Raw genomic sequence first — 16213 nt, 5'->3', positions numbered from 1 at the left:
CGTCACAAATAACTCATAACTTTTTCTATAACGAAAAAAAAAACAGGTTTCACTTTCCCGCATTCTATGTTGTGGCCAATTTACACAGAAACTACTCCAAAACCATTAGGCGCATCTGCACTATAATAATAACAATCGTTTCCTTTCAGCTATTACCTTTCTTAGCCTCGAAATTAGTCTGCAGTGTGTAAAACTGACGCATGGGGCTTGTGTTAACAATAACTATAAAAGCAATTAAGACGTGAAGGATGTACTACAGGATATGTGCTGCATAATATCACAAAGAAACTTCATCTGTGGGTAAGAATATCCCCCCAGTTGGTCTAATCAACCTGCAATTAAGCATGTTGTTCATCATTACCAAAGATGCACAACAATAGTCTTTAAAAAAGATATTTCACACACAAGCATGTTTTTAAGGAAAATAAGGAGAATAATTACACTTAACAGCAGCTTTATCCTGGCAAAAATTAGACGGGTAAAATCAGGAAATCTTCAGTTAATACAGTAAGTCCACAGTGGCAAATATCCAAGGGCTTAAACACTAAGATGTTGCAGTAGTCTTTTACTTATGTGCATAGCTATTCGCGCAGCAGAACAAATAACAAAGCTTAGTCATTATTTCACAAGGAAAACACTTCATCACGATTACAGTCTTCGGCAAGGAAAATGGAACAATCAACAGCTCTCTGGGGACCGGTGTTTGCCGTCACTGCTCTTACTCTGAGCTGCATTTGCGAGACAGAGGCAAACAGAGCTGTTGTATTCTGGGAGAGGGGCTGGCTGATCGGGCTCCCCGGCTGATCGTGTATGGGTCATATCCCTCATACAGAGCCTTCCTCTCTTTAGGACTGGACAGATCAAGAAGTCTTTGGCTGGTTATGTAGCTCTTTGCAGCTTTGGAAACGGACCAGCACACTGGGCGGTCTCCTTTGAACTCGGGGTGGTCATTCTTCGGAGCTAGGGCAACAAAGGTGATTGTGTCAACTAGCAGACAATACAATGCAAGTTTAAACACATGCAAAAAGTCTAGACAGCTTGAAGAAGAAAAAAAAAAAAAAGCAACTCAATTCTAAAAACAAATTTGTATTCAGACGAACCCCCACGGACAAGAAGTGGAGCTACTTCAGTAACCTAAAGAAGTCCAGTTGCCTTTATTTCAAGCTCTCTAGAGAACCTTTACCTGGGTGACTGAGAGCCTAGACAAGCAAAGAAGCAAGCAGGTGAAAATTGCATGGTGGAAAAAAATAGGCTTACTGGCGAGTAGCTCTATGTGTGGAGATGCTTTAGAGGGCAGGTGGATTACTTGTACATGTTTAGATTCGTGCCTGGATTTCTCCAGAACCTGCCTTCGCTTTGGCTGGGCGAGCTGGCAGATCCGTAAAGTGGCAACAGCTGTCTGTGTGCTTACCTGGAATCAAATTTGTAAATAAGCCTATTAAACACAAAGAAGAATGGTGTCAGTCAGGTATTTTTCATCCTGTCCATATGAAACATGGATTTATAGTCATGTCACACACTTTAAATTGAAATGTATCACACCACGCCTAATTAGATAAATTAAGTTGAAAGGATGTACAGGCAATCACACGTCTCAGGATTAGGGAAGTTATTAACTTTGATCATCCTAACCTTCCTTGAAGGGAAAGTCAAAGCCAACCACAAAACACCTGGACCTATTCATGCTTTCAGAATACAAAACCAGTAAAAAACACAAGATGGCTCTGTTGAAAGTTATAATATAATTATATAATATATTTTCAAGTTTTGGTGCTTTAAATACCGGACATTCTGGCCTAACTAACACAGTAGGCTGTGGAGTTTAAAAGACTTTGTGGCAGGTATGGTAAACTAGCAGTCATCTAACAATGCACCACATATTCGTTTTCTCTCAGGAAATAGTTTGTGTTACTCACAGGGACCGACAATGGGCAGGCGGGCTGCCAACCAGCTGCAGGCGCCCGAGGTTGAGCCAGATGACACACCCGTTTGGATGGGACGGCCTTAAGAGCCCATTCACTGACCTGCCATATGGGAGAAATTCTGAGGAAGGACATAAAGATGGAGAGAGCTTTAAAAAAAAAAAAAGGTCTTGCAGGTACAGTTTAGCTACTGCCTAATTTGACGTGTTTGTTTGTGACATGTGTAGTGGCAAGAAAATTACAATAAATAGGTTTTCTTGTTATGTCTCTAAAGGGAAGGCTTCAGAAGCTTCAGGCTTCATGAAGGTCTGCACTTTACTCTGCTGCAGATGTGCACACAGAAAATTCTGAGAGGTCTGATTGCAAACACTGATGATGAAAGTTTCATCACTTGAATCCAATCAAACAAGTTTCTTATCTTGGTTTACTGGATCTTGCTAATAATATTAGTACAACATAAGATCTTAATGGGGACAGGGTGACAAAGCTGTGGGAAAATCTAACATTAAAAACTTTTAAAAAAAAAAAAGGAACAAGAAACTAGAAAACTGACTCATATCGTACGTATAAGAGCACATAAATGTTTCTGAAAAAAAAACAACCCATAAAGTTATTAAGAAACTGCCCAAAATGGGTCGCGCATTTATTAGAAGTCTATTATATTTACGTGACTTGATTGTAGAACTTTCTACTTATGCACAAGTCCGACCAGCGGGGGGTTAACTCTGTTGAAAACAAAATAACAATTATGCATGGTGTTACAAAAAGGCAGCAAAGATCAAGTTTGCCAAGAGAAGAAAAAAGGAAACGATTGGTACACAGACCAATTTTAGTGGTTAATCCGCTCCTTTCTGGTGGAAGCTTATCCAGCCAGTAAACAGACCGACTGAAAAACAGAAAAGAGCCCATTTGTGAAAAAGAAGGCGACAAAGACAGAGAGCTTCGTTAAAGGGTGCGATTCAGACCTACCGGTCTGGATATCTTAGTCTGTTTGGTTTGGGTTGAGCCAACTGCTGTATCCGAGTCGCCATGGAAACACTTTATGCAACTGGGAGAACGCTTTGCTGCTAAAATGATTCAGTTGTAACAAAAGAGAGTTTCTCAATTACAACCACATACTTTTATATCTGAGACAGCACATTTGTCAGTAGTTCTGGTCGATCATTATCATAATGGTAGTCTCAGATGAAGCTGAAATGCTTGAGCGGCTTGGGATTCATAACTTTTAGTTGCCTAAAGATGACGATACAATGTCTGGATAAAAGCATTAGGATGATCGTTACTTTGGTATAGTTCTCCAGTGTTCTTGAAGGGTATTCAAAGCTCTTCTTTAGATGTTGGCTAACTTTTGCTCCATTTTCTATCAAGATGATCCTGCAATGCTTCAATAATGTTGATATAGTTTTTAATAATGTTTTTCTATCCAGGTACGCTTTTACTTCACTGACAGAGATCACTACCATCTTGAAAAATCAAGCTGTTGCCAATCACATGCTTTCCATGATAATGCATGATGGATCAAAGCCTGACAATACTTTCCTGTGTTCATAATTGAGTCGGTTCTTTTAAAGATCTCCAACAACGCTGGCTGAAATGGCGCCAAACAATGACAGCTCTACAGATGTTTTACTGATGCTGTAGACACTAACTGTTGCACCTCCCTGATGACCTTTACTGTACATACAGTTGATGCTGTCAGCTTAAAAATTCCAAACTCAGATTCTTTTCTCCTCGTTTCACTTCCTAAAAAAAATAACTTCTTGACATCTTTTCCACTAAGACCGTTTCTGATAGGTCATGAGTCAGATCTACGTCGACTTTTCCCTTTCTTTATTACTACAACTACTGCTTGAAATCACTTTTGAAAAACAACCGAAAGTCTGACAGTTTGGAAGCAAAACATAACGCATGAGGAATGACTAATGGCTTTTTCCAAGTAGTGTAACAAGCCTGATTAGTTGTCTAGGCAAAACGAGTTTTAATACCTATGTATAATTTTTGTCTGTAGCGTCCATTACAAAGCCAAGTGCATTATACCCTTCCAAAACTGCTTACACTATAAATAGAAACCAATTCACACAATTAGCTTTAACATATAACAGTACTTTTTCCAGTTACCTTAAAGCTATACTTACCTGTCCTGCAGCTGAGGTAGCAGCTTTCTGTGTTGACACCGAAACCTGCTGGTTGCTGTAGTAACAGGTGACAGTACACCTGCCTATGTTGAATGTGCTTGGCAAAGCGAGATCGTCTCCCACTTGCTGCTCGCATAAATTTCTCACTTTGTCATTGGCAGTGAACAGCTGCAATGTGAGATAAGACCTACATTTAACTTTAACTAGCATTCATACTTCCTTCATTCTTCAACTGCAAAAATACTAAAGATTTAGTTACTATATTTTTGTTTACATAAACTCCAAATGGGCATGAATATCATGATTCCTTTTAACATTTTTTCCCTATATTGGAAGGACTGTATAGCATAGACTTTAAAAAACAAGAATTAGATGCACAAATTTGGATTCATTTCTCCAGTCCAGACAACTGACCTGGCCAAGGCAAATTAATTTCTCATCAGTGATTGAGACTGACTTATCAGTCATATCATCGGTATAAAATGTTTGACAGCACTCACTAGAGTGATCAATACTCAACAATGGGAAATTTCAAGGAACTCTGTGAAGAGCTAAGACTGAAAACTGTGCACAAGATGGAAGGGCCTCTTTCTAAACAACTGCACATTCCACCATGTAAAACATTGTTAAGCTTTGTAGTTATGTACAACTATCAAACAATTGCGCATAAATACAAGTTATTCAGATGTATCACCACTTTGTAAAGGACTGGAAGACCCAAACTGTCATCGTCAGATGAGAGGAAATCGGTTAATGTCCACAAGCTCAGCTGAAATTTGTAGCTGACCACATAAAGAAGTCGAAAACCTACTAAAGAAAAGTTTGATGGTCAGACGAGACAAAGATTGAGCTGGCTAGAATGACAAGGTGAGGCTGTCAAACCTACAAACATCAACAGCTATCAGGTATGGTGGTGTTTTTTTTTGCCTGTCCCTTGTGGTTCTTTAGCCGTCAGAATTGATCATGGCCTTGCTATATTGGCCCATTTGATCAGCCTTTGTTGTTATTTCTTTTATTTTCAGTTGTTACAGACGGACAGACATGGGCTGGGGGACAGGAAAGTGAGAAAGGGCACTTTAAAAACAACAACAAAAAAACAACAACAACAACAACAACAAAAAACCCCCAAAAATAACAACAACAACTGGGGGTTCCAACAGGACTGTGACTGTAATTGCACATAAACTGATAAAGCAGACCAATACAGGACATCCAGAATTTCCTTACCAAAGCCACAACCTTGAATCCTACCATTTTAAACTTGTTTAATTTTGACACTGTGTGGATTAGAAAAAAATCCAAAATAAATTCGAAGTTGTGCACCATATTCTTTTTTTTAAAAATCCATCATTCCATCTGGGAAAAAAGAAGCGTGTGTAATTTTCTAAGCTAAACTGTGTGCTGGAGGAGTAACTTGAACTTACCTTTAATTCAATTCCAAATTTTAATTTACATTATTACATTTATCATTATGAAGCTCATATGAAACATTATTTATTTAAAAAAAAAAAAAAGGAATGCAGAGACAAACTGAAAACACCACAACCTTTATTTTTTACAGGGTTTTAAAATTTTATAAAATAGCACAGTCATTAAAATACCAAAGCTTCTTTGATAATCATGTTCACAAAGCCACAAGCTTTCAGTATAATACTGTAGTTAATATTCTCTAAACTAGTATTGCAGGAGTCTGTTATTGTGTGATGCAGTCAACTTTGTGTTGTTCACACATTAACAAGAGGAGCCAAGAACACTGCAGGGCAAAACGGCTACAGCATCAAGTAACATTGGCGGGCCTCTGAAACGCGCAGAGAGAAAACCCCAGGGCGCAGAGATGGTCCGGCTTAAATATGTAGTGTTTGGTTCATAATTGTAACTAAAACTTAAAAAAAATATATATATATATAACAACAATACTGCTTGTAGTCACAGCATGATTTCAACTGCATTTCCAACCTTTTAAACTTAGTTCTCAATCCTCACACCAGAGCTCCAATCACTTTGACCTTTTGTCAGTTTAAAAACATGAAATTCATGTGACAAGAAAAAACAAACAAACAAAAAACTGGATTATTGGCACAAGCTAAGGCCACCCTGACCCCACCAATAATATTCTTTAAGTCTGCTTCACATTTGACAGCAATAAAGACAAAACTCCATGCAAGATTACATAAATTCTACCGTCTCAAGACTAGATTTTGTCTTTTTCCTCTGTGAGGTGAAAGTACTGAGCTAACAATCCTATTATCAACAATTGCTGACTTTCAAGAGTCCGTGACAGATAAATAGAGGGATTTCAGTGATGTACTGTTTCACAGATTCCTTAAGCACTGAGCTCTCTTGTAAGCGGCCAGTGTAGATACAGGGATTAAAGTAAAAACAGAAAAGATGGCACCAGATGGTCCAATCTCTTGCAAGCTGTGCAGGTAGAATGGCAGTGTCATAGCATGTAGGACACAGGTAGAAATAGGTAAATACTAAGAATATATATGTATATAAGAATATATTCAGTAGCACCATGAAAATCAGGATGTGTATGTCACCGTCAGAGGGTCTGCACTGGGACAGGATACAGCAGGGACATGTGCTCGGCTCCTCTGATTGGCAGCTTGTGTGTCGTGTAGTAGGTGATGACCTCGGGGATGGTCGAGAACGGAGGGCTGTTCTCTCCGAGGACGTAGCGGCCGTCTGGGGACTGGGTGAACTTCATATGCATGAAGCCTTTGCAGCTCCTGACAATAAAGAGACAGTGCAGATGAGCCTCAACTTGCCTGACAGGAATGTTAATTAGTACACTGAAAGACTGAGAATGAAAGTGTGTGTGCGTTTGTGTGTGTGCATGAGCATTACAGAATGTTTTAAGACCTTATAATTATCAAAACTGCCACCTGGAACAAATATGTCACGTTATGTTTCGTACAACAATCGGAGCGCCACACAGCTTTCTGTGATGAAAGTATTCCTGCAGTCTCAGATCAACATTCCAATTGTGTTATCATCATTGCTTGGGGTGGGCCGCACACAATCAGCCCATTCAGTTTTGCTTAATTAAAAAGTTTCAACAGGAACAATAACAAAAAACTGTAAAGGGAACTGGAGAGTTGTCATTCAACCAGGAGTCAGCATCTGTGCCTATTATTTTGGTATGAATTGCCGACAGTTTTATTCCTTCTCACTGTGAATCACTGATGACTGTTTATATAACCGAGCCTCAATCTCTAAATGTCAAACTTTGAAACTGGTGTCAAACATATAAATACAAATCCTTCACTTTTCCTCTAACGTAAAGAGTCATGTGACACACTTAGATGTATAAAAATACTGTGTTTTAAACTCATTTATAGGTATTTAATCCAAATGTGTTCAGGTCTCTGGGACTATGTCTCACACACACACACACACACACACACACACACACACACACACACACACACACACACACACACACACACACACACACACACACACACACACACACACACACACACACACACACACACACACACACACACACACACCTTCCTTCTGTGGTATTAGTGAAGGGTCTATGAAACAGAAAATCTGATTGGGAATAGGTTATTAATTGATATAATTAATGTACCATTAATCTCACTATGCACCCTCAGAACTAGCTTTAATGTCAACTTATTCATTCTGCAAAGTGAAGTTTAGGGATCCAAGATAAAAACAATGGCCAAAATCATCGCTTAGAGAAGCTTGGGTTCATCTTCCTGTAATTTTGTTGGTGCGTTGGTGGTAAAGATAGCAATCATTAAAGACAACATCTTGAGTTCAAACAGGTCTTTCCTGCACCTCTCTTTTTCCTTGTATTTGTTATGTCATCACCTTCTACAAATACCCTTATTTAACCCAACACGCATGTGGTATGAAAGCAAACTCGAGCACCTGAAAAATGCGTTTTTTTTATTCTGAACGCAAAATTCAGCTTGAGCTTTTACACATCTGGCTTTCTTCCATCAAAACAATATTTTAGATCAGATTCTATCACATTACCAAAACAGGGCTTTGGCAGCAGTTTGTTCAAGTTTCCCTTCATCCATTTTGCAGCTACATTTCACTTTCTTTTTTCCCTTTTGCTAATTTGCTGATTTGATCAGTGGTTTAAGCACATAATATGCTCAGAGAATCCACAAATATTTTGGTAAAAAAAAAAAAAAAAAAAAATTGCACCAGAGTGCAAACAAATTCCTGTGCTCTTTCAGCTCACTGCTTCAAAATAATACAGATGTGAGATTGGGAGCAATTCCCAGCATGCCTATGATCTTTTCCAAGCAGCTGTTTCCATGTTGGTTATTAAAGAGACTAAAAAAAAAAAAAAAAAAAAAAGACACTTGCTGAGAGAAAAAAAGCCAGAAAAAAAAAGGTTGTTGTAACCAAGTGAGAACAGAGAAACTAGAAAAATGATGTGCAACAATACCCAAATGGGTGGGTGCGTGGGGGACCAGATCACATAAATTTCGGAAGGGCCTAAAGCCAAGTACACAAGGGAATAATTACCCTTTAACAGAGTGCGGTAATATTGAAGTAAGACAACATGAAGGGTTTTTTCCTTCTTTTTGATGCACTCCACACCGCAGCATTCAGGGACACTCATGTTTACCTGAGGGAGAGAGAGTAGTCGTTTCGGCACGTCTGGCTATTTCTCACCAGGTAGGAGCTCTCTTTGCACAGAGTCAGCAGACTTTCTGCTTCTGCCCGGCTCAGGGCTCCATGGTACCACCTGCAGGCAAGCAGCAGGACAGCATAACACAAAGCTAAACATTTTATAAAGTCATAACTGCATTAATCTTTTCATAAAACAGTTGCAAAATTGTATACATTGTTTACAGCAATGGTCATAAGTGCATATCAGCCAGCTTTATATCAGCGTGAACTTAAAATATTTGTTTTCCTTTTGTTGTTGCTGATGGTAACCCATCACATTTAGGATGTGAAACGCAGAAGACAAGACAACACCAAACATGTGACAGTAATCGCCACAATTTCTTTATAATCAAATAAAAAAAGAAAATAAGCCAAGCCGAGTGCGGCTGGTTGTGTTTTGCAGATGCAAATGCGAGAGGAAATGCAAAGCTCCAGCCTCCATTTCTGATTTATTCTGTGAGTCACACAGGTCAGACTTTGTTCTTAAGCCAAGTTTTGCATGTTTCAATTTAAAAAAAAAAAAAAAGAAAGAAAGAAAAAAGTAAATGTTGGGATGAATTTTTCAAGTCGTTAAGTTGTAGGCATTTCCTTTATGAAGTTTATTTCGTCTGGGATGGCTGTCAGTACATAAAATTCCCCTTTACAACAACAGTAACTGAAAACTGTGTAGCCTAACAAGTACTGGCTTTTACTTTCTGTCTCTCTCTCACACACACACACACACACACACACACACACACACACACACACACACACGTAATCTAAAGAAACTTAACAAAACAAACTATACCTGCGAACTTTTCTTTTCTTTCTTTCTTTCTTTTTTTTTTTTTTTTTTTTAAATGCAAGACGATGCATGTCTGGACCAACGGCCTTGAACTTAAACCAGTTCAAGGCCGTTTTATGTTTTGGTTTATTTGAATGACCTTTCCCCCCCCCCATTTTGAAAAACAAACAAACAACAAAAAAACCCAAAGTTTTTGAGATACTTCACTTAAAAACAAAAGACAATTAATTACTTAGAAGCATGATGAAAGTAAAAGGGTATGTTGTGCAAGAAAGACTGCTATTTTTTGGAAGTAGAATAAAAAAAAGAAAAAGAAAACTAGTAGAGCCAACATCAAAGGTTAAGACTGTGAATCTCAACTTACACTTGCTTCTCCAGCGGCAGAGATGGATCCACCCTCTCTCCCAAGAGCGAAGGAGTGTCACCTACAAGACGGAGTGTAGTTGCCTCTGATGTGGCGCCTGTCATGGTAAGCCTGGACTGTTCTGTGTGACCTCGTGATCGCTCTCTTTCAGTCCCTTCAAACTGAACTATGGGCACACAGAGAGAAAATGATACGTCAAAGACAAGTAGTTACAGAACTGTAATAAATGGCCTGTATTTGTATAGCGCTTTACTAGTCCCTAAGGACCCCAAAGCGCTTTACACATCCAGTCATCCACCCATTCACACACACATTCACACACTGGTGATGGCAAGCTACATTGTAGTCACAGCCGCCCTGGGGCGCACTGACAGATACCAGGAAATCCCCAATTTACCTGCTAGGGCTTTAGAGATGTTGTCCTTCTTCCACTCCCACGGCTGGTCGTATTCATCAGCCGGCCTCTCGTCATCCTGAGGCAGCCTGCTCTCCTTGCTGTCTATCACCCCACCCTCAACCTTCTGAGGCGGACCAGCTCGATGGTGGTACCGAGTCCTCTCCTCATATGGGTTGTCATATAGCTGACTGCCATCTCCACTCCCAGACCGGTTGGCCATCATGTTGTGCTGTAGTTCTGCACAGGAAACATAGAAGGTGAAAACTTTTCACCTTTACCCCTCCTAAGAATTGGGTAAGTATTTCTTCCCAAAACACTTGTACCTCAATAAAATGCACAATAAATGTGAATTATTTATGGTACGGTAAGTATTTCACCATATACAAGTATCAACTTTTATGTAGAGGAAACCTGAAATGATTCGCTGGGCCTCAAATGGCTCCATGTAACTGCAGCAGTCTGCTGGTGCAGATTTGGGCTCCCAGTTTGTTCTGGCTCTTGGGTGTGGATGTGCGTCAAAAGGATCCGAGTAATCTGCGTCGGCCTCTGACGCTGCTGGGGCAGAGGGAACCACCTTAGTGGGGGGGATAGAAACAAAGTGAATTACACAAATTAAATGCAATGACATTGGACCTCAGTGTTTTGAGATTGTGATTGTCTGAAATAACAATGCTTACAGGTTCCTCCTGAACAGTCACAGGGCTCAGAGGGACTTTACAGCGACCAAATTCCTGAGAGTCCACTTTAATCAGTCTGTGTTTTGGAGACACAAGTTTTACCTAAATGTAAGACATGGATAGAGAACACATTAGATAATGAATCGAACATCACCCAAACAGGCGCATATCTTTTTTGGAGCATGTGCATTTAAAAGTGGTCATTGTGAGGCAATTTATGTAGGGACACATGGCTTTTTTGAGGAGGGAACATAAGCTGCATGTGCGCATGACTGTAAAAAAAGGAGTCCAAGTCATACCTCTACACCATTAGGCAGCGCTGAACCAAATGCAGGGAAAGAGGGAAGGCTCACAGTGGCATTACAGGAGCCGAAACCACCATTCTGATGCTCCTTATCAGTGTGCTGGTACGGGTCCTCAAAATCTAGCTCCTTCTGAGCTCTGTAGGCCCTCAAAATCTCGCTCTCGCTGTAATCTGGTCTCGGGGGTTGTGGAGGATCACGCCTGCTGCCAAAGTTCAGGTAGTCCTTCAGCCACTTTGCCATGGATCTGTGGGGATGAAGTAGTAAATATCACATTGTAGGGACTGTTTAGTGATTATTAAATTGGCCATTTCAGCTGCACCATCTTACTTAACAGAAATGCACAAATCTGCACAAATTTCTTCCACCTTTGTTTCCGGCGCCCCCCATGTGCGGCAGTCTGTTACAGCAGCTCTGCTCATTCTGAGTTTCTTTCTTTCTTATCTTTTCTTCTCGTAATTTTTTATAACTAAGGATCAGCTGTTAGCGCTGCGTCCCGCAGCGGTACTGCCGGCGGACAGACCCGACATTCCCAGCGAGCTGAGGAGGAAAAGACGGGGGTGTCGTGCTGGGAAGGAGCGCCGTCGCCCGAGAAGGAGACGTTATCGACCATCTCTTCCTTCTGTAATCATTGGAAACGTAAGATCTTTGCCCAATAAGATGGATGAGCTCACGTCGCTAACCTGGTCACAGAGGGAGTACCGGCAATGTAGCATCATGATGCTAACGGAGTCGTGGCTAACACCGCTAACTCCGGACACAAGCGTGACACTACCGGGATTTCAGATGCTGCGAGCGGACAGGACGAGAGAGAGCGGTAAGAGGAAAGGAGGGGGACTGGCAGTTTTTGTGAACGACAGATGGTGTAACCCTGGGCACATCACTGTGAAAGAACAACTCTGCAGCAGAGACATTGAGCTGTTAGCCGTTAGCATGCGTCCGTACTATCTGCCCCGGGAATTCTCGCATGTTATCGCAATAACAGCGTATGTCCCCCCCCTCGGCCAACGCGGATGCAGCCTGTGACACTCTCCACTCAGTGGTCAGCAGACTGCAAACACAATCTCCGAGAGCCCTTCTCATAATATCAGGGGACTTCAATCATGCCTCTTTGGACTCCACACTGCCCACCTTCACCCAGTATGTGACCTGCTCAACCAGAGACAATAAAACACTGGACTTACTGTATGCCAATGCTGAAGAGGCATACAGTTCATCACCTCTCCCTCCCCTGGGCAAATCTGACCACAACCTGGTGCACCTTGTCCCTGTGTATGAGCCCTTAGTGCGCAGGGTGCCACCAGCCACCCGCACAGTGCAGAGATGGTCAGAGGAGAGCGAGGAGGCTCTTAAGGACTGTTTTGAGTCGACTGTGTGGGAGGTGATCTGTGACGACCATGGAGAGGACATCGACAGCCTTACTACATGCATTACTGACTATATTAATTTCTGTGTGGATAACACCGTACCTACCAGGACTGTACGGTGTTTCTCCAACAACAAACCTTGGATTACCCCAGAAATTAAAGCTGTCCTCAAGCAGAAGAGGAGGGCCTTCAAATCCAAAGAGGAGTTGAAAAGGGTGCAGAGAGAGTTGAGGGGACCTATAAGGAATGGGAAGGACAGCTACAGGCAGAAGATGGAGAACCAGCTTCAGCAAAACAACGTTGGTGAAGTCTGGAGAGGCCTCAGAACCATCTCAGGCCACAAACAGCAGAACTCTCTGCCTGGGAGGGATGTGAGGTGGGCAAATGAACTGAATCATTTCTTCAACAGATTTGATTCAACCATGAGACAGTCTACAACATCGGCTGCAGACTCACCCACCCCCACTGCTGCTGTTCCACCTCTGACACCTCAGACACTTCACACCTCCTCTATTCTCCCTGCTCACTCCTCCCCACCCCCAACAACAGCATCCAATACACACTCAACACAAGGCTCCAGCCTGTCTCTCTCAACCACCCAGGTTAGGAGGGAACTGAGGAGGATTAATGGCAAGAAGGCAGCGGGCCCAGATGGCATCAGCTCGAGGGTCGTCAGGTCCTGCGCGGACCAACTGTGTGGGGTGATGGAGCACCTCTTCAACCTGAGCCTGAGGTTGGGAAGAGTCCCACAGCTCTGGAAAACCTCCTGTGTTGTACCAGTGCCAAAGACTTCACGCCCCAAGGACCTCAACAGCTACAGGCTGGTGGCTCTGACATCCCACCTGATGAAGACCCTGGAGCGGTTGGTCCTGGCTCAGCTTCGGCGCCTAACAAGCTCATCACTGGACCCACTTCAGTTTGCCTACCAGCCTGGCATTGGAGCGGATGATGCCGTCATTCACCTCCTACATCGTTCCCTCGCTCACCTGGAGACCGCTGGAAGCACTGTGAGAATCATGTTCTTTGATTTCTCCAGTGCCTTCAACACCATTCTTCCCTCGGTTCTAAAGGACAAGCTGGTGAACTCTGGAGTGGACCATCACCTCACTACCTGGATCCTGGACTACCTCACCGACCGACCACAGTATGTGAGGACTCAGGGCTGTGTGTCGGACAGGGTCGTCTGCAGTGCGGGGGCCCCACAGGGAACGGTTCTGGCTCCGTTCCTCTTCACCATCTACACTGCAGACTTCTCCCACAATTCCACCCAGTGCTTCCTGCAGAAATTCTCTGATGACTCTGCAATAGTCGGCCTCATCACTGATGGGGACGACAAGGAGTACAGAGGACTGACTCAAGACTTTGTGGACTGGTGCCAGCTGAACTACCTCCAGATCAATGCCAGTAAAACCAAGGAGCTGGTGGTAGACTTCCGCAGGCACAAGCATTCTCCACTGCAACCACTGAACATCCAGGGTATGGACATTGAGGCTGTGGACAGCTACAGGTACCTTGGTGTTCATCTGAACAACAGACTGGACTGGACTCATAACTCAGACGCCCTCTACAGGAAAGGGCAGAGCAGGCTGTACCTGCTGCGGAGACTCAGGTCGTTTGGGGTGGAGGGCCCACTCCTGAAGACCTTCTATGACTCTGTGGTGGCTTCTGCTATCTTTTATGGTGTGGTCTGCTGGGGCGGCAGCATCTCTGCTGGGGACAGGAAGAGACTGAACAGGGTGATCCGAAGGGCCAGCTCTGTTCTAGGATGCCCTCTGGACCCAGTGGAGGTGGTGAGTGACAGGAGAATGGCGGCTAAGCTGTCATCCCTGTTGGACAACGTCTCCCACCCCATGCAGCAGACTGTGACAGCACTGAGCAGCTCCTTCAGTGGGAGACTGCGGCACCCACGGTGTGGGATGGAGAGATTTCGCAGGTCTTTCCTCCCCACTGCTGTCAGACTCCACAACAAAGACTTTAACTGAACAAACACACACATCCACACATGTGCAATAACACTAAGTGCAATAATCTTTTCTGGCATCGTTGTATTTTTACTCAGTTGTATATAGCATTCGTATTCTATTTTTATCTTATTGTATATTTTTATTCTATTTTATTCTACTGTATATAGTATATTATTTTATTGTATTCTGTACAGCTGTGTACTGTATTTATTCTTATTTTATTCTAATTTTTGCGTCATAACTTTTGCACTGTCCACTTCCTGCTGTGACAAAACAAATTTCCCACGTGTGGGACTAATAAAGGTTATCTTATCTTATCTTATATTCCCTGACAAAGTCACCCCCAAAACAGAGAGCTATTGTTACAACAATATACTCAACAGGTTAGGCAAGATTAACCCCTAATCTTAAACCCGTGTGGTTAGCTTGCATAAGATTTCCTCTGGTTTAATAAACAGCAAAGCAGATCTCAGCGTCCACTGACAATCGCTAGTTAGCATTAGGTTGTAAATTAAAGGTGTTCAATCAATCACTTTCTCATAACACTGGATTAAGGGTAGCATTTCCCTCCTAAAAAAATACTCTTAAAGAGCTTAACAGCTAACGAATCCTACTGTCTTTTAGTTTAAGAAGTTATGAGTTGGAGTATTGAGCTGTGCAGTTAAATATGAGTCACTGCAGTGTTAACATGTCTAAGCTAAGTTAGCCGAGTAGCAGCTACCGTCAGTTTCTGCTAACGTTACTTCTTTAGGCTCACCCTTTTTCTTTGCATTGACGGTCACCCGTTCCAGTTATGTCTTTGTGGTTACCATCCGGGTTTTAGTGTTAATGCTGTCCAGCCTCAAAGTAAAACATATGCAATCGCTAAAATTTGCTTCGGAGCCAAGCAGGTCAGACAGCTAATGCTAGCCGGACCAGAGGAGACACTGGAGCAGACCGTCTCCGACACAGCCACGGCGGACTGGATTAAAGGGGAGGGGACACACATTTATTTATTTATTTGTTTGTTCATTATTTTTGTGAGTCGACATTAAAGTCATACGAACCCTGCCTAATCCACTGTTTAAGCTGCAGCGCTGTGAATAATCCTCATTCTTTCAAAAATAATCCCCGCCATCGTGGAATATTTTGCTTTTCATCTGTTTTCTACACTGAAGAGTGTGCGACGTATCACTGTGAACTTTAACCTTCTACATTGTTCACATATGCTAAATTTTAGATTATCTTTGAAATTTGAATTGGGCTTTAAATGATTGTACTGCATACAACTTTAATTATTTTTAAAAACAAAAATTGGGTGAAAATTTTTAATCTATTTTTGCTTTTTCTAATCCACACTGGATCAAAAATAGACATACAGCCTTAAATATATAAATGCACTCACCATGTATTTTAATAAGTGGTGTTTGAAGGTTCTACAGCATCTAGTAACTGGCCATGGCCTATTAAGTTCTCATTGGTAATCACAATCGACTACATCTGGTAGTTTCTCTTTGCCAGCATATAAAGGATTTATTTGACAGCACACATTGGATTGACCAATTCTCATAACAATAGAAAAGTCCAAGGAACTCAGTGAAAATAAGAAAGAAAATTACATAGAAGAGGCAAAGGTATTTCGGAACCACTTCAA

General features: G+C 42.0%; 2 protein-coding genes across 5 annotated transcripts; both read right to left on the bottom strand.

Annotated features, from left to right (window-relative positions):
• Nucleotides 1–718: 718 nt before the first annotated feature.
• On the bottom strand, nt 719–4108 carry spmap2 (sperm microtubule associated protein 2). Of its 3 annotated transcripts, none has more exons than XM_014414336.4 (7): nt 4058–4108; nt 2892–2989; nt 2747–2808; nt 2590–2647; nt 1917–2043; nt 1258–1411; nt 719–960 (listed from the first exon to the last, which is right to left on the bottom strand). In XM_014414336.4, exons 2-7 carry the CDS (start codon nt 2951–2953, stop codon nt 719–721), a joined length of 705 nt encoding a protein of 234 aa, XP_014269822.2. In that variant the 5' UTR covers nt 2954–2989; nt 4058–4108. The 3 variants fall into 3 exon arrangements, with proteins under 3 accessions (XP_014269822.2, XP_076733644.1, XP_076733645.1); XM_076877529.1 differs by lacking the exon at nt 4058–4108 and adding an exon at nt 3206–4012; XM_076877530.1 differs by lacking the exons at nt 2590–2647; nt 2747–2808.
• A 1480-nt stretch (nt 4109–5588) lies between these two features.
• Nucleotides 5589–15647, bottom strand: shda (Src homology 2 domain containing transforming protein D, a). Of its 2 annotated transcripts, none has more exons than XM_076877354.1 (8): nt 15627–15647; nt 11247–11496; nt 10948–11049; nt 10682–10844; nt 10271–10507; nt 9874–10039; nt 8679–8798; nt 5589–6789 (listed from the first exon to the last, which is right to left on the bottom strand). In XM_076877354.1, the coding sequence occupies exons 2-8, from the start codon at nt 11490–11492 to the stop codon at nt 6603–6605; spliced, it is 1221 nt and encodes a 406-aa protein (XP_076733469.1). In that variant the 5' UTR covers nt 11493–11496; nt 15627–15647; the 3' UTR covers nt 5589–6602. The 2 variants fall into 2 exon arrangements, with proteins under 2 accessions (XP_076733469.1, XP_004540315.1); XM_004540258.3 differs by lacking the exon at nt 15627–15647 and adding an exon at nt 15338–15532.
• Between the last annotated feature and the right edge of the window lie 566 nt (nt 15648–16213).

This window comes from Maylandia zebra, linkage group LG19, assembly GCF_041146795.1.
Source record: "Maylandia zebra isolate NMK-2024a linkage group LG19, Mzebra_GT3a, whole genome shotgun sequence".
Lineage (NCBI taxonomy): Eukaryota > Metazoa > Chordata > Actinopteri > Cichliformes > Cichlidae > Maylandia > Maylandia zebra.
This window is presented reverse-complemented; position numbering and strand designations above follow the sequence as displayed.

Coding starts and splice junctions, on each gene's coding strand:
- spmap2 (XM_014414336.4), bottom strand. CDS start 2,953: ATGGCGACTCGGATACAGCAGTTGGCTCAACCCAAACCAAACAGACTA. Junction 2,044..2,589: donor AAGTTCTACAATCAAGTCAC/GTAAATATAATA, acceptor GTCCTTCCTCAG/AATTTCTCCCATATGGCAGG. Junction 1,412..1,916: donor CCTGCCCATTGTCGGTCCCT/GTGAGTAACACA, acceptor ATTTGATTCCAG/GTAAGCACACAGACAGCTGT.
- shda (XM_076877354.1), bottom strand. CDS start 11,492: ATGGCAAAGTGGCTGAAGGACTACCTGAACTTTGGCAGCAGGCGTGAT. Junction 8,799..9,873: donor CTGCCGCTGGAGAAGCAAGT/GTAAGTTGAGAT, acceptor GCTTGCCTGCAG/GTGGTACCATGGAGCCCTGA. Junction 6,790..8,678: donor GACTACTCTCTCTCCCTCAG/GTAAACATGAGT, acceptor CTTTATTGTCAG/GAGCTGCAAAGGCTTCATGC.